Genomic DNA, 27,190 nt, shown 5'->3' with positions numbered 1-27,190 from the left:
GATTCAGTGTTTGAGAAAGAGCACGCTTTATTGGGAAGAGAGCGCTGCACGCGACCAACATACGAAGAGGGCTAGATGGGCATCCTACACATCATGCTCAAGAGGTACTCGGGGTGCTGTGCTAGTGAAGATCAACCGGAACACGGACTCCTGGGCAACTTCCCCAACCTCACACCTCTGAGGGGGTCGACACACTTCCAACCTTTTCCTGGAAGGCAACTGCGGTCCACTAGAGATAGAGCCCCTCAGGGGTGCCTTCTTGTTTTTTATAAAGAACATTTTCTTTAGACTTTTTGAAGTCTTCATTTGTTACTTTCATCCTACGTTCTCTCAAGGCCATCAGACCAGCTTCCGTACAGATTGCCTGTAAGAAGAAACAGTGTGTTCAGAAAGTGAAATTTTTTTTTTTTTTTTTTTTTTTTTGCGCTATGCGGGCCTCTCACTGTTGTGGCCTCTCCCGTTGCGGAGCACAGGCTCCGGACTCGCGGGCTCCGGACGCGAAGCCTCAGCGGCCGTGGCTCACGGGCCCAGCCGCTCCGCGGCATGTGGGATCCTCCCGGAACCGGGGCACGAACCCGTGTCCCCTGCATCGGCAGGCGGACTCTCAACCACTGCGCCACCAGGGAAGCCCTGAAATACTTTTTATTCTAACAATTCAGAGTGCTATTTTGAACTCTGGTGTAGGCACCCAACCTAAACACGAAGTTCTCAAACCATTTGGGAACGATTAGATTTTTAAGATGTTTTAAACATTCTAATTATTTCCTCAAAGGACGTGAGGTGGCTTAAACTGGGAATATTTCACTAAGAAAGGACTGGCTCAGGTTCCAACCCGCCGTGTGGCCTGGCAGGTCAGTAAGTTCTCACAGCCCTGCTTTCCATTAAAGGCAGTAATCTTCCTAAGAAATAGATAAAATTATTCCAGAAATTTAGAGCCCACATAGAGTGTACATCCATTTCATTTACCTATAGTCAGAAGAGCACTTGTGTTTTCCAGTTAAATATTTACAAGTTTCAGTACAGTATTTATTCGAATATATTTATTTTCTCAATAATTACTTGCCAAAAGTAAAACAAGAACCCAAGCAACATGATATGATAAAAACAATCCTGGCATTGAAGATTCTATGTGATTATGGCCTTTAGGATATTTATTTCAGATGGTTCAGAAAAGAGTGTGTTTCTGCATACAGAGAGAAGAAACAGGTAAAAGGGTAACATTTGGTAAATGGGGGTGATGAGTATGTGGGTGTTTTTGTTGCAACTTTTCTGAAGGCTTGAAATTTTTCTAAATAAAAAGTTGGTGCAGAATTTTAAGGTAATTTAAATTTTAAAAAGAGAGATTTACTCCCCAACTGAGACACTAACCTAGTTCTACAGATGCCAGGGATACGTAGTTCAGTGCAGGCACCAGCGTGAACAGCCTGTGTGTGCCGCCCCTACCTAGCCGCGGCATCAACCCAGGTCCTCCCCCAGAAGGCAGGCTGTGGCCGTATGCAGTGCTGCCAGGCCTTGCTTTAAACTCTGGTCATCTGGGAAGGCGTGTCCAAACTCATACACATATACGATAAAACAAAGATGTACAATCCAGCCCAGGTCCTCACCTTGATGTCGGCACCAGAGAGGTCATCTTTAGCCATGATCAAGTCATCCAGGGTTACGTCGTCTGCTAGCGTCATCCTGCTCGTGTGGATCTGAAAGATGCGCTTCTTCGTCTTTTCATCGGGCAAGGGGAACTCAATCTTCCTGTCGATGCGGCCTGTGGGTATAAAAGGTTTTCAGTCACACCCCTGGGGGCCCCGGGAGAGGCCTTAGTCTCCACACGAGTGGTCTCAGTCACACAGTGTCCTATGGAAGGAGGTCCAGATCTTAAAAAGTGAACACTCATGTCTGTAAATATCAACGTTTGAATTCATCTCGTTTACAAAATCCTCTCTGCTCTGGTACTTTGGGAAACAAACGAAAGGAGCGATTCCTAAATGGCACAGTTAGTGGGAAAGGACAGATCAATCATGTTAAAAACATTACAAAAGACAGTAAAATTAGCTACTGCTTCTTTTGGTACTACCTGAATGTAAAAAATGGACCTGAGCTATCATGAATTATTTCTTAAAAAAAAAAAAAAAAAAAAAAAAAAAGGCGTCTCGAGGCTAAAAGGGCCAAGCTACACAGACTACATCACGATTATCTCAAGGGAACACAGTTTTGGTGAATTATTCTAAGTTTCAAGGCACTATTTGCCTTACACGTATCATTTATATTCTCCCCAAAGTGCTCCTAAGAAATACAAATCCACATAGGACATTCCTTCTCCACAATGAAACCAAAGCAAACGGGACCTGGTCTGATAAGGGCTGGGTCCAAAGTCTCTATCCGGTTTGTGGCCATGATGACTTTCACGTCTCCCCTTGAATCAAACCCATCCAACTGGTTCAACAGTTCCAACATTGTTCGCTGAATTTCTCTCTCACCACCGGAATTTGAGTCATACCTTTGGAAAAGAAGTGAGGGAGAAGTGAAGACCCAACTGATCTCCTGTTAAAGGGGATTACAAAACACAGCTCTTTCGCAGCCTATATGTCACACCCTCCCAAAGCCCAAGATAAACAACACATTATTTTCTTCGTAGCGGTTTTCATGCCTGAAATTATGTGATTTATTCAGTCTCCACAACTGAGCTCCTCAAGGGCAGAGACTCATCCTCATGGCTGTGTCTCCAGAGTCAGGATGGTGCCGTGCTCAGAGCAGGTGCTCAAGGCATGGCTACTGACTGACCGATCAACTGCCGGGTAGCTGTTACCTGGCACGTGGGAGAGCAGGGCCTAAAGCATCCATGGAAGCGACCCAGTAGGGACTGTGGCAAACCAACATGCAGGCCATGTAGGGAGTGCCCAACATTCGGTCCTTCTCAGAGAAGAGCCACATGGCTTTTACCTCTAAATAACACCAAAGAGGTATGAGAAACTCTACCTTTTCGTCCCAATAGCATCAATTTCATCAATAAACACGATGGACGGTGCATGTTCTTCAGCAACTCGAAACAGTTCCCGAACAAGTTTGGGCCCATCACCTAGGTACTTCTGAATAAGTTCAGAGCCAACCACTCTCAAGAAAGTGGCCGAGGTTTGGTTTGCTACCGCTTTGGCTAGTAAGGTTTTACCTATTTTAGATTGAAAGAGAAAAGGGGGGAAAAAAATCTCAAGTGCTGTTTTAACTTTAAAACCCTCATTATCACCTTAAAAAGACATCAAGAATGGGTGGATCCCTCTCTGAAAAGCATTCTGTTCTCCAAAGCAAAGAGGAAATTCAAAAAAACCTAAAAAACGTATTTTGATTATTTTTAACCATCTTCCTAAATTCATCATGATAAGGTCAGAAAATACGTTTTACTGCAAAGTTGCATATAATATTAACCTGGCCTATGCAACCAGGGTTGAAGAACCAAACTCAACTCCTACAAAACTAGCAGTGATGAAAAAAGGCCCGGGAGCCCTAGGTGTGACGAAAGGACACATAGTGTCCCTGAGCAGGACCTGCAGCGCCCTGGGGCTACCTGAAGACGTCGCTGTGGGCTTGCCCCAGGGCTCAGTCAGCTGAGCCAAGACCAGCTCCTGATGAAGCCCACAGCTGAGAGCTGCTGAAAGCTCAAGAGACTTTTCTCTTTGTGCTGTGCCCTTATGGGTTGTTCCTCACTGATCTCAGGGAAGACCTGACATTTCCAACCCTGCTCTGTTCCCTGATATTCCTCCTTCAGATCAAGAACAAGAGTAAACAAAGAGTACCAACTTGAGAACTTTAGAGCTCAAGACCATGGCCCCTTTGATGGTGAGGGCTGGGCAGTCACCTCAGGACACAGAGGCAGTTAGAGGCAGAGCTGGCAGAAGACCACCCTTAGGCCTGTAAGGGGAAGGGGAGGAGGCCGGCAGGCGAGTGAGTGAGTGACACAAAAGATTTCGTGCAGGTGGGAAGGAGGACAGGGAGTTAAGCTTTGCAACAAGATGGGTCAATGATGTTCCCTCAGTTGGGCAGTCAGAGTGGCAGGTTCAAATGCTTATGAGAAGGCTGGACTCCCTGAGAGCATCAGTTAAGGATGGCTGACAGAAGACCAAAAGGACCTTCAAAGTGGATGGGATCTTACAGTCCAGAAGCAGCCAAGTTCAGCTGCTGGGATGTTCAATGGCCAGAGGGATCCCTGAACCAGTCTCCTCTTCCTCCTGACACAGCTGACACCAGGTACCCCACTCTAGCCCTTGTCAGCACATGTGCCCCAAAGAAGGCTCATGGCTGCGGGTCAGAAGGCCTGTGTTCCAGCTCCAGCCGTGGTACCAGTTCAATTTCCAGAGCTAATGGGGCCTTGGGCTAGTCGCTGGCCTCTCTGAAACTCACTTCCCTGGGCTATAAAATGACAGGCTGCAGTAGCTCCCTGCCTCAGGGTACAGCTGGCTCCCTGTCCCTCCAGCGTGGGCAATCCTCAGTACAGACCCTCTTGGCAACATGGCTTCAGTTCACTCAATCAAATAACCTCCCTTTCTTTGGAATTTACATAGCAATGACTATACAACTTACTCAGGTCAACTTACTGCATAATGAACCAGATATGTATATGCATTTTTATCTTTATCCATTTATTCATCCAATGTCAGACCCATTCAGTACCAATGGACCAGGAGGATGAACCTAATCTGAACACAGGACAGCTTTTAAAACAGTGGTCCTCCACCAAGGTGCTGATGCTTGGCCACACTCCAGATGAACAGATCAGAAACTTCAGAGATGGGAGCAGGCATCAGTATTTTTTAAAGCTCCCAAGGTGATTCCAACGTACAGCCAAAGTTGACCACCCTGTTTACTTTTATTTTTTCTTACAAAATATTTTCAACAGACTCACATTACTCTTTAAAATATTTAAAAGCATTTGTTTTACAACATATAAATCTAGCACATTTGAGTATACAACAGGTGTGCTGGGGAACTGGAAATGCATTCACATTGAGCAGGCATTTTTGGGGGTGTGCCTACTGGTGTTTATCTTCTGTTGTAATACCTACTATTGTTTTTAACACATTAACTCTGTTAAGTCTACAATTACAAGCCTAAGATAGTTCAGTTTCTTAGTACACCTATTATACAGAAATATATACTTTCATGCAATAGGTGTGTTTCCAGAGGAGCTTCTTATTCAGAAATGTCCTAAATGCTGCTTAGAGCACATTTTCAAACTAAGGAACTGTGGCGTCCTCACTCAACAGCTAAGGCATTATAAGCAGCTAATGCTGCAGCTCAAGAGATGAGCTCAGTGCCTGGAAAGAAACCAACACAGAGCACACATACCTGTGCCAGGTGGACCATACAGAATGACCCCCTTAGGGGGCTTTATACCCATCTCTTCATAATATTCAGGATGAGTGAGTGGAAGCTCCACAGATTCCTAAAGAAAACAGACACTTGGTAAAAATAAAAGGCTTTCTTACTGAAATTTATCAGATTCATTCACTGACATCATGGGTACATCTCACTTTCAACAAAAATAAGCTAAAATTTCAATTATTCTTGTTAGAGACAATGTTTGACTTCCACCAGCAGCAAGGACATACTGAAGAGGACCTCTGTCCTACCTGACCTCCCAGCACCCATCCCCTCTTCCTAACAGCACCCAATTTCCCTTTCATTTCCCAGTAAACGTCAACCTTGAGTAACATTTAAACCCTTCCTGAGCAAAAGAAACTTAAAGCTAAAATTCACCCTTTTCTATGAAACTGCAGGCAGGAGCTGGCAAGATTTTCTGTTGTGACCACCTAGGGACATGATGGCTATTTCCCAGCTGTCTGAGAGTCACCAGTGGAGATCTGTGATCACTCTGAATGACCTCCCTGCAGAGGAAAGAACCTGCAGAGGGCTGGCCCACCATGTGCCCCTGACCCCAGGATCATGGCAGGAGCTGGGGTTAACATTCTAGACCCCAGCACCGTGCAAGTGTGTGCCACTCACCCTACCCCCAGACATCACTGGAGGTTTCTGGATAGCCACAGCTGAAGTCAGTACAATTGGAAACATGTTCACACAGACTATTATTAAACATTACATGTAAAAAGTATTAAGCTACTGCTGCTGCAAGAACTATCATACAATTTATACTTACTTCTATTACCTAACTCAGTATTAACAACACAAAACACCACCACTAGCAAGGTCTGAGTCAGTTACTGGTCTGCTCAATAAAGAAAAAATAAAACATGCAAAACAACTCCAAGCACCCTAAATGAGACAGCAGTAAGAAACCAAAGGTCTAAAAACCCAGAGCTCAGGACTTCCCTGGTGGTCCAGTGGTTAAGACTCAGCTCCCAATGCAGGGGGCCCAGGTTCAATCCCTGGTCAGGGAACTAGATCCCACATGCGTGCCGCAACTAAGACCTGGAGTAGCCAAGTAAATAAATATTTTAAAATAAATTAAATAAATAAATAATAAAAACCCAGAGCTGGTTCCTTGACATACCTTAATTTCCTGGATTTGGTTGTCTAACCCCCCAATATCAGCATATGTCTCCTGGGGGGCCTTTTCCACCTTCATCACTGTGACCAAGGGATCCGTGTCATCCATCAGCACCCCTATCACAGCATGCACCTAATGGAACATTAAGCTTTAACACAGGCATGTAAGGTTCACGCAATCCACTTACAATGAAATGGCAATCACAGAATTTTCTCTACCCTTTGGAGTGCTCTGGTGATCTACTTCCACGGGATGGGTGGACGGATCTGCAAGGAAGAAGAAAGCACTCCGACGGGCTTTCTTAGGCTATCAACTTACCTTGTGGTTGAGCAGGACCGAGCAGCCCGGTTCCAGCAGATCCTTGTCTACAAATGAAAGAATGCTGACGTAGTGTTCTGAGCCCACAGACGTAGACACGATGGCATGATTGTCATCAATGATCTCTTCCAAGGTTCCTACCGACATTGGGGTCCCTCTCAGATCATCCACCTTTGATCTTTCCTCCTACATAAGAGTAGGCCAAGAAGGAAAAGCAGATTAGACCTAAAAAGTAGACAATGCTGACAGTTCACTAGATTCACAAAGCAGTTGGTACTTTTCAAAGGCAGCTAAGGATTTCCCTGGTAGAGCAGTGGTTAAGAATCTGCCTACCAATGCAGGGGACACGGGTTCGAGCCCTGGTCTGGGAAGATCCCACATGCTATGGAGCAACTAAGCCCGTGTGCCACAACTACCGAGCCTGCACTCTAGAGCCCGAGAGTCACAACTACTGAGCCTGCGTGCCACAACTGCTGATGCCCGTGCGCCTGGAGCCCAAGCTCCGCAACAAGAAAAGCCACCGCCATGAAAAGCCTGTGTACCGCAACAAAGAGTAGCCCCTGCTCACCACAACTAGAGAAAGCCCGCACACAGCAACGAAGACCCAATGAGGAAGACCCAATGCAGCCACCAACCAATCAATCGATGAATAAATTTAAAATAAAAAAGAATTTTTTTAAAAGCAGCTAAATAATGATTCATTAAAGCCAGAAAATGAATTTCATTTATTCATTAACAGTTTTAAGTTCTAAGTAGAATTCAATTGGTAAAAAAACAAGTTATAGTAATTTCTCAATTTACCTCTTGCTTTTCTTCTAAAGGCTTCATTTGTTCTTGATTTCTAATGAATTCTTCCTCCATGAGAAGATAGTCTTTAATTCTCTCTAACTTCAATAATTTTAACCGGCACTGAGTGTGAGGTGTCACTGTAATTAAAAAAGAAAGTTTTATTATACTTGGAGCTTGAAGTTTGCAGTTAATTCGGTTCATCGTTAAGAACAAAAAGAAGTTAACACTTAAAATAAACTTAGTTTAGTTGGACAGACACTGAAAAATTCAAAGTTTAGTGACCCGAAGTAAGCAAGTGCCTAATGCAAAGGGGAGAGGGATTTTATGTATTGGGTTGGCCAAAAAGTTCGCTCGGGTTTTTCTGTAACATTTTACAGAAAAACCCGAATGAACTTTTTGGCCGACCCAATACTAATGGGGATGAGGCCTATGACCAAACAGATAATATAAATGACATATGGTAACTGTCTACACAGAAGAAAAAACTCATTGACCAAAAAGATAGTTTGCTTTGGTTTATTATTCCCCACAGGTGCTAATAAAGATAGCTACAGGTGCTGTTCAGTCAGTATAGGTTGTTGCACCCTAGCTGTAACACATACATCCATTTATAGGAGGATTATGAAATACTGGGGATATTAACATACGTGCAAACATTTTTTTCCACACTCGTGTGTTTCTTTTGGCCTAAAATCTCGTGCTACATAGGACTTTTAACATTTATATAGACAACTCTTCTTTTGTAGTTTCTGGGTTTCTTGGCTTCTTCAAAAGGTCTCTCCTCCCCTAAGGTTAAATATATTCCTGAATTTTCATTTATTTACTTATTTACATATGTGTATCTAATTCATCTGGCAAAGAGCAAGGGGTCTAATTTCATTTTCTCTCAATAACAAATAAAAGATGCCAGCCATTTATATTAAATAACCCATCCTCTTCCACAAAACAGAAATGTCACCTTTACCCTTATTAGTTATCCGTAACTTGACTCTGTTTTTGAACTTTATATGCTCTTCTGGGGATCTGATGATCTATTCTTTATCAATACCACATTGATTCACTACGGTAGGTTAATGGCACATTTTTTACTGTCTGACTCTGTTATTAACCAAGCAATATTTTAAAAATTAGTTTATTGCATCTAAGCAAGAAGAGACTTGTTTAGATGATAGATGAGGATGGCGGAGGTATCTGAGCTGAAGCCTGAAGGGATGAGAAGCAGGCAGCCACGGGAAGGACTGGGGGAAGAACATTTTTAAGCAGAGGGAAGCAAAGGCCCTGATGCAGGAGATTCAAAGGACACGAGGCAGGGCAGTGTGAAGAACGACACACAAGGGGAGTGCAAGAGGCTGAGGATGGAGCAGTGGGCTGGGTGAGGTCACCTGGTTGAGTTTTATTCCTTGCTTAGTAGGAAGACATTGAAAAATTTTATGTTCAGGCATCGCATGCTGTGAGTTCCAATACACTAAATTCCATTTCTTCATGAAATAAGTGTATCTTATCTCTAAGGTAATCAAGCTCAACCTGAGTTTTCTAATCTAACCCCGTACTCTAATACACTAGAGGAGCTGGTTATTTAAAGGAAATTAATGGATTCTCAAAATGAATAACAGTCGTATCCTGTGTATACTGTTAAAACCAAAATATAGCTTTTATTCCAACCTAGAGAATGCCCCACAAAGTCACAGACCTAGCGCTTCAACCACGCCCTATTTCCTGTCTCCACATTCAGACCTCTAAGCTACACACACAGAGACAGTACCCCTAGGAATCGGAACCATGTCATTACCCAGGGGCAGTTTGCTGGCAGCATCTGGTCCCTTTGTTTTCTTCTTCTTTTTCCCCACTCTAGTTGGTACAGGAGGTTCATATTTCTTTTTCTTGTCCTTGAGTTTTTAGAATAGCAAGGAAAAAGAATCACACAGAAATCATATTAAAACACAAACTTACTTATGCGGGACCATCATCTATTTTCAGGTAATATAATTTTCCTCATCTTATAGGATGTTATTAAAGACTGTCCTAAAAAACCCCCCAAATCTGTTTTTACATTCCTGCAATGTTAATATGTTAATGTAACTGATCTTTCTTTATTACAATACACATTGATAGATCATTCAATAAGGAACAGAGGTCAGAATTCAGAATTATATGCCAGAAGTCTGAGGTGAAATGATTTGACACAATTCTTCACACCTAAGGATATTAAACACTATCATCACAGGCAATTTATTTTAACACTTCTGTAACGTTATTAATTTTACACCTTTAAAACCATTAAGTCATAAATACCTACGTGACGGTCAATAATCTTTTGTAAAACACGAAAAGGGTATTGTATCTGTCGGCTAGGCTGGTTAAATGAATAAGAGATAATTTATTTTGCATTTTAAAATTCATGAATCCCCAAAGAACTTTTCAGCCGAGATCTGACATTTTCCGCAATTTACTCACGACAGACATATCTGACTTCTTATTTATTTACCTTGTCATCCTTCTTTCCACCTCCAGGACCATGACCACCACTCTGACTCTGACCCTGAAAAAAAGAAAAAAATTAAGACAGAGGTATAAATTCAGAATATGATCACTTCAAAAACCCTTCTTATTCTCCTGCGATTCTAAGACACCAACACTTCCCCACATTTTAGCATTTCTGAACTCAAGATATACCTTGCAGTCAACGTGTACATTTAATGTGGCAGAATTTCTTTTTCCTGGAAAGCTGTTAGTAGATCAATGGTGCACCTTGCCACAGACTGCATCTTAAATCAAGGACAACTCTATTAAAAAACAGATATAACTAATGTGTCATTATGAGACTAAGATCTTAAGACCACCCCTTCTTGAGGGGAAGGTATAGAGCCTGACACTCTCTAATATAAAACTACCTGGCTGAAGCCACCAAGAGTATATTTCATGAAATTGGGCCATGAAAGCTAAATCATTTAACCTACTCAACAATCATTTATCAATCACTTACTCCTTACTAGGATCACACCAAGATCCAGGAGACTTTCCTTTCAATGGCAGCTTAAATACCTCCCATCCCTAAAGCCTGGGGCGCTCAGGCAGCCCCTTCTTCCCAATCTAAAATGTTGAATCACCTTAAGCTATCAAGAACTTAGTGTATTAATAAGTTCAGTGGGATTTCTGACTTTTAAAACAGACCCTTCAGTTACAGGACAATGTTTCACACAGAGCAGTGTCTCAGAAATGACGGCATTTGAAATGAGCAATAGTGAATTTACTTGATTAGAGGGGCCCTCTGTCCCCTCAAATCACTTCCTCTAAATTAATACAGCACCAGCTTCATTATCAGGACAAAACAACCCTCTCATCGTTACATGAAAGAGTTAAAGTCAAATCTATTTCCCAACATGCAGGATTCTTAAAACTTTGCACTTTATTCTGAAGAGGTAATTAAGGGCTCTGAGAAATTTTGGGAAATAGAATTAGTTTTACTGCAATAAGCCGTCCAAATTGCAGGCCTTTCACAATCAGTTACACCCCTAAGGAAGTGTGCTGTTGGCTGGGGCAGCTGATGTCTGAGATGTTTACGATGCGCCTAAGTCTGTACTAGACGTTCTCCTTCACTACCGCGTTAATCCCGGACAATCCTTGAAGGTAGGGTTCATTACTACTACTTTCTAGATGAGGAACTGCAACAAGCCTAAGAACGGCTAAGGAAATAAATGTATCCAGGTTTGAATTCCGACTTCATTCCTAATAGGCTATGTGACCTCAGGTAAGTCAAGTCACCTCTCTGAGCCTTGGTGTCCTTAACTGGAAAGTGGGGATAGTATTAGCTCCTATTTATTGCTGAAAATGAAGTAATGCACGTAAAACACTTCAAATTTGCATGACTCATAGTACCTACTCCATACAGTATCATCGGTGAATAAGAAATGTCAGGGTCAGGATTTTGTCAGTCTGGTTATAAAGTCTGGGCTCTGAAACAAATCCACTCTGGTTCAGTTCTTCACTTTCTCTTCTGTCCACACCCTGTCTCTGTTTTTGTCCAGGCCATCATATCTTATTTGGGCTCTAGTCTCCCAACTAAGATTTCCAGGTCTAGTTTCTTACCTCAGCAATCCAATTATTACCGCCTACAACAAAGAGCCGATCCTTTAAATCTCCTCAAAAACCTTCAACTGCTCCCTAACATTTAGAGTGTAATGTCCAAACTCTTTAGCTTGGCATAACTGGCCCTTGCCAAACTGGCTGCAACTAACTTTTCCCAGGTTCATCTACCTTTCCCATGATCCTACAAGTCTGGCCCCACTAGAGGACGTTTTCCTGAGTCGGTCCCGAACTTCTTCATGTCTGGGCCATTTACATGATGTTTCTCAGCCTCAAATACTAACAAGTATATGCGTTACACTATATGCCAAGCAGTGTGCTAAACATTCTCAGGGTATCAACTCGTTTTATTCTTACAGACGCTATGAGATTGGCACCATCATTACCCCTAGTTTACAGATAAGGAAATGAAGGCTTAGAGAGGTTAAGTGACTTGCCTGTTGTCACAAAGCTGTCAGAGAGGTAGCCAGGAATCACACTCAGGTCCACGGGACACCAATACCTGTGTTTCTCTACTGCCTGGATAACTAGTACCTCATAGCAAAGACCCACAGGGTTTGTGTTCTAGCACAGCTGCTTACCCTGTCTCAGTTTCCTCCTTGGTAAACTGAGGATAATAATAATTACCTCAAGGGACTGTTGAGAAGAATAATGACCAAATGCTGGAAAAGTACCTGCCACGTGTTTATCATACCTAGAATCCTGCTACCCCAAAGTCCTTCTAAGACCTGTAAGGCTGTGGTCGGAACTTCCTGCTGTTCACGATACAGGCCAAACACTTTCCCATCTCAGGCCCTTTGCACTTGCTGTTCCTTCTGCCTGGACCAGTTTCCCTCAGGTATCTGCACAGGCTACTCTCTCATTTCATTTAGATCTCTGCTCAAATCCCACCTCCTCATCGGGACTCGCTGACATCCTATGTAAAACAGCCACCCCTCCCCATCCTATCCCCTTCTGCAGAACAGCCCTAAGCGACGGCCACCCGCCCCGACGTCATATCACATATCCCTTCCCCTATTTTTTATCTGCTTTCTTGAGAATGTAAGCTCCAAGAGGCAGAGACTAGGTCACTCATGCTCACCCCCTGTATCCCCAGCGCCTAGAGCAGACCCTGGGTCCTCCCTCCGCCAAAGTGCAGCATCAATCCGCGAACTCATGAATAAATGCTAGCTGCTTTTATTATTACTAACGCACCACGGGACCTTTCCCTCCAAGGTCCACCTGTTAATAAAGCATCTTAAGGCCTCCGTCAAATGCCTCCAACTCCGGGCGGTCTCCCACGACTCGCCCTCCCTCCTCAGCTGGAGCGAATCCCTCCCTCCGCTCAAGCCGCACATCCCTCCACTTGCGCGGCTCCGAAAGCACTCGTCCCAGTTACTCGAGGAGGCTGCCGCCGAAACACCGCGCGCCGGTTGGCAGAGCCCTGGCCGGCGGAGGAGTGAGGCCGGGCCACCTGACCCGCTCCGCCGCCCCCGTGGCCCGCCTGGGGGACCCTCCGTGCCGAGCCCCGGCCCCGGGGCCCCGGGATAAGGCCCGCCCCAAGAGACCGGGCCGGCGGGTTGGACCGAGTGCCTCCGGCAGCCGCCTGGTTCTCTCGCCTCGGGTCGCCTCGACCCCGTCGCACCGCCACTACAGGCCGAAACCCTTAGTCACTCACCATCTTGCTTCGGCCGCTCCAGCCGCCGCTGCCGGAAGTGCACCGCCTCGGCGGCCCGTCAGAGGCGGAAGTTGACGAGGGACGCCACGGAGACCGATAGGAACCAAATCTCGCACGCACCAAGCTGAGCTCTCAGGGCTTGTGCGAGCGGGTGGGCAATGATGCGCTAACTTACAAGCGAGCTTTGAGCCTTATAAATATTTCACTCGAAAAAAATTTTAAATCGCAGTTATTGTCAACAACTTAAGACAATGACCTCGACTGTCAAAGAACTAAGACAATTGTGAAAATATAAATTTTTGTTAATATGCAAAAATCAAGCTGGGAAGAACTTTAGTTACTTCTCCAAGAACTGGACTGGCATTTGGAACTGAGAAGTTAACATATACTTTTGCACCAACATGTAAGCTCTGATTTGGTCTCTGGAATTAATCTGCTCATCTGAGAGGCTGTCTCATGAATCATCTAAATCTTTTTTTTTTGGATGACTTGTGATGATGCCAAATGTTGTCTTAAAAGTCCTCATCTTGCACCCAGTTTGTAAAGTTCGTCATTTATTACATCCATCAGAACATCAGAAAGATGGCAAGCATCCTTTTGGCCTCTGGAAACTTCCATAACAGGTGCTCAAAATGCTGCATCTCGCTGAACTGGAGAGATGGATTTATTTGTCTGATTTCCGCCCCATCACCATCCAGATTAATTTAGGCATTTTAATTTTGAAACTCTAAAAATATTTCCCTAACACGCAACAGGAAATTACTCTTTCCATTTCATCACTAAAATACTGTAATAGAAAGTCTTGACACTGTCAACCTCCACTAACAAATGTGGCATCTACATGATACATGAAATGACGTGATAGGTTAGGGGCAAGACAATTCTCCCTTCAGGAATGCGGAAAGCAATTCCAGAGTTGTGCAGAATGTCTAGGAAATCTGTGTGTTATCTGAAGAAGTACAGTGCCCCTGAGATTGCATCACATTCAAAGAATATAGGCTAATAGTGAAAACTTAAGAAGTTATTCCGGAGGATATTCATTAAAAAAAGACTTCTTGATGCAGGGCAAACATGGTGCATGGTGCCTATAACTCTTTTCTCCCCATCACGGACCCTCTCAATATTCTCCACCCAACTGACAGCCATCAGCGTATGGGAAGAAATTAGAATGTTTTCATGCTAAAAATGAAACTAAATCTAAATCTTTTTATATTAGATACTAAATACTAAATCTTTTATTTTAAAAAGAAGAGCAGGGCTTCCCTGGTGGCACAGTGGTTGAGGGTCCGCCTGCCGATGCAGGGGGCGCGGGTTCGTGACCCGGTCCGGGAGGATCCCGCGTGCCGCGGAGCGGCTGGGCCCGTGGGCCATGGCCGCTGGGCCTGCGCGTCCGGAGCCTGTGCTCCGCAAAAGGAAGAGGTCGCGACAGTGAGAGGCCCGCGTACCGCAAAAAAAAAAAAAAGAGCAATTAAATAGGCAATCAGCACAGGGGTTAAGGGTGTGGGCCCCCACTTCAGGTCTCCTTTCTGGCCTTCTCACTAAGGAGCTGTGTGATCTTAGTAAGCTGTTTAAGCCCTTTGTGTCTCAGTTTTGCCATCTGTGAAATAGGGGCCTTAAGAGTTCCTCCCTCGATAAATTAGGAGCTTGGGATTAACATACACACACTACTATATGTAAAATAGACAACCAACAAGGACCTACCGTATAGTACAGGGAACTCTACCCAGTACTGTGTAATAACCTATATGGGGAAAGAATCTGAAAAAGAATGAATATATGTATATGTATAACCGAATCACTATGCTTTACAGCTGAAAGTAACACAACATTGTAAATCAACTATACTGCAATAAAATTAAAAAAAAAAAAAAAGAGTTCCTCCCTCACAGAGTCCTTGTTTGAGGACTAAAGTGCCTATAACTCTAAGCATCAGCTACAATTATTAGTAGTAGTATTTTTAATACACGAATTGCTCCTAGTTTCCTTGTTCTGTGCTGTATCAAATGGTCACATATCCCTCACAAAATTTATAACCTATTGGTACAGAGATCTTCAAACACGTTTGCCTACACGTGTCCTCAAAAATACTCTGCAAAACCACGTATTCTGTGACACATTTCTAAGTTGGCATCTAAATTTCATCATAAGTTTTAAATAGCTGCAAAGAATCCATTCATCAGCACATTTGAAGTCTCGATATTTTCCTATCTATCCAGTGGAATCTAACTAGCTTGATAGCTTGATATCTAACACCATCCATTTGAAAGTTATGTACACAGGTTCTTCTTTAGCATTGAAAAATTTTCTCCCCATGATATAGCCAGAAAGGGATTAATATCCAAAATATATAAAGAACTCATACAACTCAACGATAAAAAAATAAACAACTGATTAAAACGCAATGAGATATCACCTCACACCTGTCAGAATGGCTATTATCAGAAAGACAACAAACACCAAGTGTTAGTGAGGATGGGGAGAAAAGGGAACCCTCATGCACTGTTGGTGGGAATGTAAATTGGTGCAGCCACCAGGGAAGACAGTATGGAGGTTCCTCAAAAAATTAAGACCAGAACTACCACGTGATCCAGCTATCCCACCTCTCAGTATTTATCCGAAGAATAGGAAAACACTAATCCAAAAGGATACCCCCATGCTCATTGCAGAATTATTTACAAAAGCCAAGATATGGAAACAATCTAAGTGCTCATCAACAGGTGAATGGATAAAGAAGATGTAATTGGTATACATGTGTATATATATAATGGAATTCTACTCAGCCATAAAAAGAGATAAAATCATGCTGTTTGTGACAACATGGACAGACCTTGAGGGTATTATGCTAAGTGAAATAAGTCAGACGGAGAAAGACAAATACCTTATGATTTCACTCATATGTGGACTATAAAAAGCTAATAAACAAAACAAAAGAAAGGAACAAACCAAACAAAACCAAACATATAAATACAGAGTAGCGGTTATGAGAGGGGAAGGGGCGGCGGGGGGGAAGGGTGAAATGGATAAAGGGGATCAACTGTATGGTGACAGATGGAAAATAAATTTTTGGCGGTGAGTATGTTGTAGGGTTAAAAATTTTTTTTCTCCTTGAATTCACATTTCCATCCCACATACTTTTATCTCTAGATTGAGTTATTACAAACTATAACTAGTACACACTTGATCAAAAGTATATATTATATTATAGTTTGTGATAAATTAATTTTTAGGAATTAAAAAGCAAAGGAAAGAATTTAGTAATTAAAATGTCACCCAATTCTTTAAATCCTTCTGTGTCGTATACCCCAAATCACATAGTGATCCATCAGCAAAATCTAATATTAATGATAATTTGAATTAAGTCTTTCTTCCATGTGATGGCAAGGAACTAGAAAACATTGGGTGTACAAAAGGATTTATTACTCAGTCATCAAAGCCATTTACTCTCAGTTTCTGGGAAAGGCATCCAAAAGGCTTTACCATGACACATCAAAAGATTATCTATTAACCTTATTACCCCTTCACTCAGAAACCCCTTATTTAAACTAATAGCCTCAAAAAAAGTTGGGAAACACTTTAACATCATTAATTTCATTACAGCTTTGGAAATATTGTAATATTTTTTATGAGATTTTTTTGTCACATAACTTATTTAAATAGATCTTGTCAAAAACTGTGGTGCAGCAGTGATTTGGAATATTCTATTTATGAAAAATGTCTAATTGGCAAATATAGCTCAACTTCAAGCTATTCGGCCACATCAGAGTCAGAAGGAAGTACCGCAGCCATGGTGCGGTGTTCTGAATTTATACATGGGGAAACAGGCAAAGTGGAAGTGATGACAAGCTTCGTTTGATGACCTGACCTCTATCATAAGATGCATCATTCTTTTATTTATTTACTTTATTTATTTATTTTTGGCTGCACTGGGTCTTCTTTGCTGCGCACAGGCTTTCTCTAGTTGTGGCGAGTGGGGGCTACTCTTCGTTGCGGTGCGCGGGCTTCTCATTGCGGTGGCTTCTCTTGTTGCGGGGCACGGGCTCTAGGTGCGCGGGCTTCAGTAGTTGTGGCACGTGGGCTCAGTAGTTGTGGCTTGTGGGCTCTAGAGCGCAGGCTCAGTAGCTGTGGCGCACGGGCTTAGTTGCTCCGCGGCATGTGGGATCCTCCCGGACCAGGGCTCGAACCCCTGTCCCCTGCATTGGCAGGCGGATTCTTAACCACTGCACCACTGGGGAAGCCCTGATGCTTAACTTTTTCAAATTACAATTTTACTGATGGGTGAGCCATGAAAGAAGTTTGGAGGTCACGGTGGCCTGCAGAAGAGAGGACAGAGAGCAGCAATTATGGCAGCGACACCACCAGCATCCATATTTGTTTCTCTGCCCCGCTCTCCTCTTCCCTCTGGGCCCCGTGACCTTCCTCTCCTACCCTCCGCCTTCTCCCTTCCTCCTTCCCACATATGCTGAGCCCCTCAGGCGCGATGCATAGGGTGCCTTCCCTTCAGAGTTGCCTCCTCAGCTAAGTGGGCCGCTTGGCGTTACCTGAGAACCCCTGTCTCAGTACTGGCTGCCTTTGTTCTTGCTGGTGTCAGTCTCCTTCAGGTGCTGTGGTGAAAGAATAGTCTGAAAATCCTAACCACTGGCTGTTTTGTGTCCGAGTTTCCAACATCGCCTTTTACCTTTTGCCCTCCCTCATTCGGCCGGGCTCTCCTGGACCCATTGCTCCAGGTGAGGGATGGAGAGGTTGGCGCAGAGCAGTGAAAAAGGAGCTTCTGCTTCCTAAGCCAGTGTCAGAAGCCAGCTTCAAGGGGGCAAGGAAAGATCTCAGGACCTAGAACATAGATTCGATAGAGTCCACGTGGATTAAGAATGAAGTTTCTCCCCAGGCTGGTGGGGAGGGTAGTAGGTGCAGAAGATAGGAAGGGAATCTGGGGGGAGGAGTGGGTGTTCAGAGCTGGGTTCCCAGGGATGGTGCCGCCTAATGGGACACTTAGGAAAGTTCTGGGGCAGCTTTTGGTCCTTGTGATGAGGAGGAATGTGACTGGTATTTGGGGGCAGGGTGGGCAGGGACACCCCACACAGTGAAACATCCTGCATTCACCAGGACTCTCAATACCTTCCCGCCAGGCATCTTTGCGGTTGAAAAACCTGTTTCTGAGGATCAGAGCCTGGAACCGGACTCTTTTTGCATCAACCATGAACTTCAACCATTAAAGTGACTAATTTTTCCTCTCAAGGCTTCATTCCTGCTGTAAAACAGAAGCCCTTGAGAAGGGTTTAAGCGTCATCTGGACCTTGGTGTGGAAGGAAGTTCTGCTATTTGGTGTAGAAGGTGAAGGGAAGCAGGCAGAGGAAGGGGTGGGATGTGGCAGTGCTGGCAGCTCAGCTGACCCAACGGGTGAGGCCACCGGCCCAAGGGACAGTGTGCTGTAGTGGGAGGGGCACTGGCCAGGAGTCAGAGACTTGGGGTCAGGTTCTGGCCTTTTCTTTACCTTGTGTGTGACCTGGGGAGAGTCCCTTCCCTCCTTGGGCCTTACCTTAAAAAAAGCACACGTACATTTTGTTTTTTTAAATAATGAGAACCGTCTGGAAGCTGTTCTGGAAGGTTAAACAGAGCTACCCTGTGACCCAGCAATTGCACTCCTGGGTGATGATGAGAGATGAAAACATAATACATCCACACAAAACCTGTGCGTCAACATTCACAGCAGCATTATTCCGATGGAATAAAATTATTTTTGAGGCATGACAAGAAACTTTTTCCCCATAAAATTCTCTCCCTGCCCATTTGGGCCACGAACCCTCTTTGGTGTGCACTGTGCATCTACGTTATACATTAACCAGATCCCCTTGGAAGACATAGGAATGCCTGCTCAACTGAAAAGAGCAGTTTTCTCCTGGTGCCAGCAAGGTAACTCCTTAGGAGATAACATTCTTTTCCCAGTCCTGTAAAGGGTCACGATGACCCACTACTGGCCTTGTACGTGCAGATCTGGACCACGTAAACTGTCAGTATGTTACTTTGATGTATAACCCTTTGTCTCGAAATCAAGACTGTGCTTTGACCTCTAACGGATGGAACAGTCCTCAGAGCTTTCTGAGAGACTGCCTCCAAAGTTATAATCCTCAAGTTGGCTGGAGTAAAATTCTCCATCTTTCTTCAATGGACTATTAATTAATTTCTCATCAACATTCATAATTACCAAAAAAGTGTAAACAACCCAAATGGCCACCAATGAATGGATAAACATGAGGTGGTATATATCCACACAATGGGAGAGTATTTAGACATAAAAGAAATGAAGTCCTGATACATACAACGTGAATGAACCTTGAAAAAATTATAAGGGAAAGAAGCCAGTCACAAAAGACGACATATGCTTCCATTCATATGAAATGTCCATAATAGGCAAATCAATAGAGACAGAAAGTATATAGATCCGTGGTTTCCTGGGAAAGGGTGAGCGGTATGGAGATTGACTGCTGGTGGGTAGTGGGCTTCTTTTGGGGGTGATGAAAAGGTTCCAAAATGTATCGCGGTGATGGCTGTACATATCTGTGAAGACATATAAAAACCACTGAATCGTACACTTTAAGTGGATAAGTTGTACGGTTGTGAATTATATCTCGATAAAGCTGTTATATATATATATTTTATATATATATGTATTATATATATATACATTATATATATATTATATATATGTATTTTATATATATTTATAAAAGAGTGGGTGGTGTAGAGTAATGGTTAAGAGCAGAGACACTAAAGCCAGGCTGCCTGGGTTTGACCTCCAGTGTGCCACTCACACAGCATGTCAGCGTGTGACCCCATGCATCAGTTTCCCTATCCATAAAGCGGGTGCACTAACCGACCCTACTCACAGAAGTACTTAAAATAACAAACTAGGTGACATTTGTAGTACACAAAACAGTGTGGTAAGCAGTATATATGTTTGTTAAATTATTTTTTTTAATAAAGGGTTTGGGGGGCTTCCCTGGTGGCGCAGTGGTTGAGAATCTGCCTGCCAATGCAGGGGACACGGGTTCGAGCCCTGGTCTGGGAAGATCCCACATGCCGTGGAGCAAATGGGCCCGTGAGCCACAGCTACTGAGCGTGCGCGTCTGGAGCCTGTGCTCCGCAGCGAGAGGCCGCGACAGTGAGAGGCCCGCGTACCGCCATGAAGAGTGGCCCCCGTTCGCCGCAACTGGAGAAAGCCCTCGCACAGAAACGAAGACCCAACACAGCCAAAAATAAATAAATAAATTTATTTTTTTTAAAAATTAAAAAAATAATAAAGGGTTTGGGTAAAATGACTTGAAGTTTGATAACCTTCCAACAAGAAGAAACCCCAGAGTTAGCGCCCAGGCTGCTTGTTACTGTCGGTGTGTCTCCCAAGCTGGGGGACTGAAGGAGGAATGAACGGCGGCCAGTTTTCCGGGTGGCTGACGGGTGCATGCAGTTCAGAGACTCACCAGCAGAGGGGGCCACCCAACGAAATACTGCGCAGGGGTCGTGCTCGAAATGCCTCGTGGAGCGGGACTCTTGCTCCTCCAAGGCGCCCGAACGGCGCCGGGGCGCTCTCCCTTGCTCACCCACTCCTCCTCATTTCTGCTCCCCTTGGGCCCTTGACCCCACGGCATGAACTAACGTTAAAGACTTCGGAGTCCACTTAACTCTCACCCAGTGCCCATTGGCCACCTTCTTAGACCTGGGCTCACATGACCTCACAACAATGCTTTGAGTTTCATCTATTACTCCCAATTTGCAGATGAGAAATGGAGCTCAGAGTCATTAAATGACCTGCTCTACACCCTATAGCTGATGGGCAGTCAGGTCTAACTTAGACATTCCGGCTCCCAACATTTATTTTCATCGCCTTTTTTTTTCTTTGCAGGAAAATCCAGAGGGTTTTAGGACTGGAATGCAGCCTCAAGTTCACATTCTACACTTCCCAGACAGTGGATCAGTGCCTCAGCCAGCCCTTGGGGGGCCCCGTGACCTCTGCTTGGGGACATCTCTGCCTGGCTTCCTCCTACTTAACTTGCAGATCTCAGCTTAGATACTTTGGGTAACCACTCAGAATCCCAGAGTTGGGAGGAAGATTATTATAAGCTGAAAACATTTGAGAGTCAACAGATGCGGAAACAAGCCTTGGAGCGTCCCTTATCTGACTAAAAGCAGCAACTCTGGGGAAATGAGGCTGCCATGAATTTCCTCTTGGGGCAGTTTACTTCCAGGAGAGAGACCAAGAGTAAACCGGCCATAAATCCTCCCTCTGAGGGAGTTTTGTGGCCCTGAAGAAGACAGAAAGCCAACTCAAACCTCCATAGACAAATATCATCAAAACCTTTCTTATCTCCCATTTGTTCTCCTGAAATATGTTTGTCTTTCCTAAAGAAGCCAATTTGTTCTTCCATAGAAGCCTTTTCTCCCCCCAAATATCATCACAACCTTTCTTATCTCCCATTTGTTCTCCTGAAATATGTTTGTCTTCCCTAAAGAAACCAATTTGTTCTTCCGTAGAAGCCTTTTCTCCTCTCAAATATCATCACAACCTTTCTTATCTCCCATTTGTTCTCCTGAAATATGTTTGTCTTTCCTAAAGAAACCAATTTGTTCTTCCATACAAGCCTTTTCTCCCCCCTCCCTTTATGCTACTAAATTAGGTATATAAGCCTCTAACTTTAACCATTTATTGAGCTACTACTTCTTTTGTTACCTCTCATATGCATATGAATAAACCTTTTCTCCTGTTAATATGTCTCTTGTCAGTTTAATTTGCATGTACCCATTCACTTAACCTAAGAGGGTAGAGGAAGAGTTCTTCCTCTCCCATAACAGCATCCACCTCAGAACATCTCCCTGGCCCTCAGATCTGATCCCTATCCGAGCCACATCTCCTCATCCTTCTCTTCTCTGAGCACGAATCCCACAAGAGTTAGATGCTTGTCATTGGAAACAAAAGTTTACAATTCTCAGACACTGTCTTCTGGGTGCCACATCTACTGCTCACCCCTGCACCCCTGTGTCACTGTATCCTGCCCCAGGCACTTGGTGGGGCCTCCTTAACCATTTGCTGGTTGAAGGAAAGCGCTGCTCAGCTGGGAGCAGTTCTGCTGCTCTGCAGCAGGTCTGGTTAAATACAGAGGCATTTAAACTGAAACCACTTCTACTTTCCTCCAGGGTTTTCAAAGTTGGCTCCTTGGACTGCTTCCCCACCTTGCCTTCAGACAGGTTGGGGATCCTCATCCCCTAGAAAAAGCCTCAGCTGACCCAGCTGCCCTTCCTGTTTCTGTCTGATGTCTCTCCTTTTCGCAGCAGGACTGGGAACATACTATATATTTCGTGTGACATATTTCCTTTTTACTTAAAATATTATCACAGTCGTTTATCATAAATATTTCCCCCATGTCATTAACTACTCTTTGAAAAATGATTTTTAACGACCTTTAATATTTTATTATATAGGCTTATTCCTTCACTTACTTTATGAATTTACCTTATGAACAAATATGAAATAATCTCATTTATTGAACATCTGCTATGTTCCAGGCACTGTTTCAGGCACTGAGGAACAAGTCAGACGAACAGCCCACACTCATGCAGCTGACCTTCTCACGGGAAAGAGATTTACAATAGAGTGATACTTCGGTTGTTGGATATACCATCATTTATACCAAGCTGGTATTTTTCAGCGTTTATGCTGCTTTCACATTTGAGAGTAGGGGCTCTGTGTCAGAAAGACCTGAGCTTTCCCTTGTATTATGTGCCTTTGTTAAGTTAATCTCTTTACGCCTCAGTATCCTCATCTATGAAAAGGGTATAAAAATAGCATTTGCCTCATTGAGGTAAATAAGATAACACACGCAGAGCACTCAGCACCTGGTAATCACTTAACAAAAATCCGCTGTCATTGTTATTGCAATGAATATGCAGAAATCTGTGTGCCTCGCTTAGTAATTTCTATAGGATAAATTCCTAGAAGTAGAGTGAGTGGGTCAGTTAGCATTTTTAAATATTTTGCCATTTTGCCATATTGCAAGTCTGTGCCAGGCTGCCCTCCCAGCAGCAGAGGATGAGGGTGTTGGCGGAATGTGCCCTGGAGATGTAAGGGCCATACCCGGTGGCCTTTGGGTCCCTTGTCCTTAATTCTACGCTGCTCTGTGCACGCGACACCACTGACCTCCATGAGATTCTCACCCCCTCACCTCCCTGACATGTATGTACACTGTCTAGGCTGGCCTCTCGCCCTTAACTGCCCCTCCTCCAGTCCCTCTAATTACAGCCATTCACTAGAGTCGCCCTGGCCCATTGGCTGCTTTCCCTACATCCTCCCCGAGGAGAGTCCAGGACTTCAGCCAGCCCCTCTGTGAAGACAGCTCCCACCATCTTCCACAGTCTCTCCTGCGTTGTTTATTTTACCTGGAGTTCATGGAAATTCTTGGATCTGTAAGTTGATCCTTTTCACCAACTTTGAGGTGTTATCAGCAATTTATTTTTCAAAAAATTTTTTCTGCCTCATTTTTTTTTTCCTTTCCTTCTGGAACTGCAATTACTTCTATGTTGTTACACTTGATATTGTCCTAGATCTCAGAGGCTCTGTTCATTTTTCTTCCCTTTTTTCCCTGTTTTCTGGATGTTTAATTTCTATTCATCTTTCTTTAAAGACACTCATTCTTTCTGCCCATTGAACCCACCTAGTCAGATTTTTGTTCAGACATTACACTTTTAAATTCTAGAAGTTCTTTTTATTTTTTTTACAGTTTTAATTTATCTGTCAATATTCTCTATTGATGACTCATTATTAACACATTTTCCTTTAATTATTTGAATATATAATCATGAATGCTCTGGGGTCTTGTTCTGCTAAATCCCACATTCCCATTCAGAAGTGATCACTTTCCTCCTGAGCATAGGTCACACCGTCCTGTTTCTTTGCAGGTCTAATAATTTTTTTATTGAAACTGAACATTGTGAACAATATGTGGTATCACTGTAACATTTCTGGCTTCTGTTTTGTTCTTCTGAGGGTTTTGGTGTTTTGTTTTTGGTCTTTTTTTTTTTTAGGTAATTAACTCAAACTGCAAAATCTGTACCTCTTGGGATATGTAGCTGCTGATGTGTTTACTCAAAGTTTTTGGTTTTTGTTTTTAGAGCCTAGCTCCCTAGGGGTCTCCCTTGCAGCTGCGTATTTTAAGTGGTCAGTAGAGGTTCTGTTCAGACACTTCACTAGCCTCTGCAGCCCAAGCTGTGTGGGGATTGGGAAATGCATTCATAAGTGCAGAATTTCAGAAGTCTCTTCAGGCTTTGACTTTTCTCTGGGTTCTCTGGGGTCCCCCACTCGCATGTGTAGTTGGGTAGTCAGCCAGGGATTGTGCAGTTTGTTACTCAGTCTTCCTGGCTCTCTCACTTCACTATCGCTGTGTTAGGTTTATAGCTGCTCTGCCACCTGCCTGGTCCAGACACCACCTCTGGCTGAGAAAACTGCAGGTTTTGCCACCTGAGCTGGGGAGGGGGTGGAACGCCCCACTCAGGAATGCCTCAGACATGGAGAAAAGGGAACCCTCCCCTCCTTCACTGTTGGTGGGAATGTTATTTGGTGCAGTCACTGTGGAAAACAGTATGGAGGTTCCTCAGAAAACTAAAATAGAACTACCATATGACCCGGCAATTCCACTCCTGGATATTTATCCAAAAAAACCAAAAACACTAATTGGAAAAGATATATGCACCCCTATGTTCATAGCAGCACTATTTACAATAGCCAAAACATGGAAGTAACCTGAGTGTCCATCAACACATGAATGGATAAAGAAGATGTGGTATATATATATATGGTGGAATATTACTCAGTCAAACAAAAAAAGAATGAAATATCACCATTTGCAGCAACATGGATGTATTTAGAGGGTATTATGCTAAGGGAAATAAGTCAGACAGAGAAAGACAAATAGTGTATGATACCACTTACATGTGGAATCTAAAAAATAAACTGGTGAATATAACAAAAAAGAAGCAGACTCACAGATACAGAGGACAAACTAGTGGTTACCAATGGGGAGAGGGAAGCAGGGAGGGGCAATATAGGGGTAGGGAATTAAGAGGTACAAACTATTATGTATAAAATAAGCTACAAGGATATATTGTACAACACAGGGAATACAGCCAATATTTTACAATAACTATAAATGGAGTATCATCTCTAAAAATTGTGAATCACTATATTGTACACCTGTAACTAATATAATATTGTACAGCAACTAAACTTCAATTTAAAAAAAAAGAAAAAAAAAAAAAGAATGCCTTGAACTTGCCTTCCTACTCCATGAAGGAGCTGTGCTTTCATGAGTAAGCACTTCTCAAGCTGTCTGCCTCTGATCATTTTCCAGGGCCCTGCGACGGTCGTTTTGATAACTTTGTCCAGTTTTATATGCGTTTCCTGAAGAAGGTACTCACCTCATGCCACCACTTTCAGAAGGAGAATCTCTTTTGTCTCTTTTTCAGTCCTGAGATTTAGTCTTAAAACCCCAGCTGCCTCCTGGACATTTCGGTTTCTTCTGGACCTTCTCTCCCCACTTAGTGCAGCATGTGCTTCTCAGCCTCTGGGCTTTTGAGTTATTCAGGCTTGGGTTCAAATCCTGACCCGTAGCCCTTCCTAGCCACGTCCTCCTTAACCTCTCTGAACCTCCATTTCCTCATAAAATAGGGATGATAATACCTCTTCCTCAGATCTTAGTGAGAATTAGGTAAGACGTGCCACGTGCTTTCACATAGTAATTATTTAATCAATGGTAGCTACGCTTTTTAAAAAATTAAACTCTAGGGCTTCCCTGGTGGCGCAGTGGTTAAGAATCCGCCTGCAGATGCAGGGGACGCGGGTTCGTGCCCCGGTCCGGGAAGATTCCACATGCCGCGGAGCTGCTGGGCCCGTGAGCCATGGCCGCTGAGCCTGCGCGTCTGGAGCCTGTGCTCCGCAGCGGGAGAGGCCACAACAGTGAGAGGCCCGCGTACCACACACACACACACACAAAATTAAACTCTACATTTTTAGATAATTATGGATTCACATGTAATTATTAGAAATAATACAGAGAGACCCTGCATACCCTTTACCCAGATTCCTCCAGTGCTGACACCTTGCACAGCTGTACTACAAGATCACAGCCAGGATCTCGAGAGGGACATAGTCAGGATGCAGAACATCCCGGTTGGGATCCCTGTACAGCCACACCCATTTTGCTCTCACCCCCGCCCCCTCCTTAACCCCTAGCAACCACCCATCTGTTCTCATTTCTGTAATTTTGCCATTTCAAGAATGTTAAATAAATGGAGTTATATAGATTGTAACCTTTGGGGATTTTTTTACTCAGCATAGGTGTTAGTTTTCTAGTACTGCTGTGGCAACAAGGTATCACAAACTGGGTGGCTTAAAATAACAGAAATGTATTGTCTCAGAGTTCTGGAGGCTGAAAAGTCCAAAATCCAGGTGTCGGAGGGGCCATGCTTTCCCGACGGCTCTAGGGGAGAACCTGTCCTAGGTCCCTCAGCATCTGGCTGTCACCAATCCTCGGTGTCCCTCGGCTTTCAGCTGCGTGACTTCTGCCTCCATTGTCCCATGGCTTGCCTTCTGTATCTGTGTCTTCACCTGGCCATCTTTTTTTTTTTTTTTTTTTTGTGGTATGCGGGCCTCCCTCTGTTGTGGCCTCTCCCGTTGCGGAGCACAGGCTCCGGACGCGCAGGCCCAGCGGCCATGGCTCACGGGCCCAGCCGCTCCGCGGCATGTGGGATCCTCCCAGACCGGGGCGCGAACCCGGTTCCCCTGCATCGGCAGGCGGACGCGCAACCACTGCGCC

At 43.9% G+C, this 27,190-nt stretch overlaps 1 protein-coding gene across 1 annotated transcript; it reads right to left on the bottom strand.

The window, feature by feature from the left end:
* Positions 1 to 9: 9 nt before the first annotated feature.
* On the bottom strand, positions 10 to 13,404 carry PSMC1 (proteasome 26S subunit, ATPase 1). Its single transcript, XM_007102677.4, has 11 exons — positions 13,338 to 13,404; positions 10,083 to 10,136; positions 9,387 to 9,483; positions 7,610 to 7,734; positions 6,809 to 6,994; positions 6,494 to 6,622; positions 5,332 to 5,428; positions 2,971 to 3,160; positions 2,340 to 2,491; positions 1,605 to 1,759; positions 10 to 364 (listed from the first exon to the last, which is right to left on the bottom strand). The coding sequence occupies exons 1-11, from the start codon at positions 13,338 to 13,340 to the stop codon at positions 230 to 232; spliced, it is 1,323 nt and encodes a 440-aa protein (XP_007102739.1). The 5' UTR covers positions 13,341 to 13,404; the 3' UTR covers positions 10 to 229.
* Positions 13,405 to 27,190: the final 13,786 nt, after the last annotated feature.

Source organism: Physeter macrocephalus, chromosome 11 (assembly GCF_002837175.3).
Source record: "Physeter macrocephalus isolate SW-GA chromosome 11, ASM283717v5, whole genome shotgun sequence".
NCBI classification, from domain to species: Eukaryota; Metazoa; Chordata; class Mammalia; order Artiodactyla; family Physeteridae; genus Physeter; species Physeter macrocephalus.
The sequence above is the reverse complement of the archived record's forward strand: the minus strand, read 5'-3'. Positions and strand labels throughout refer to the sequence as shown.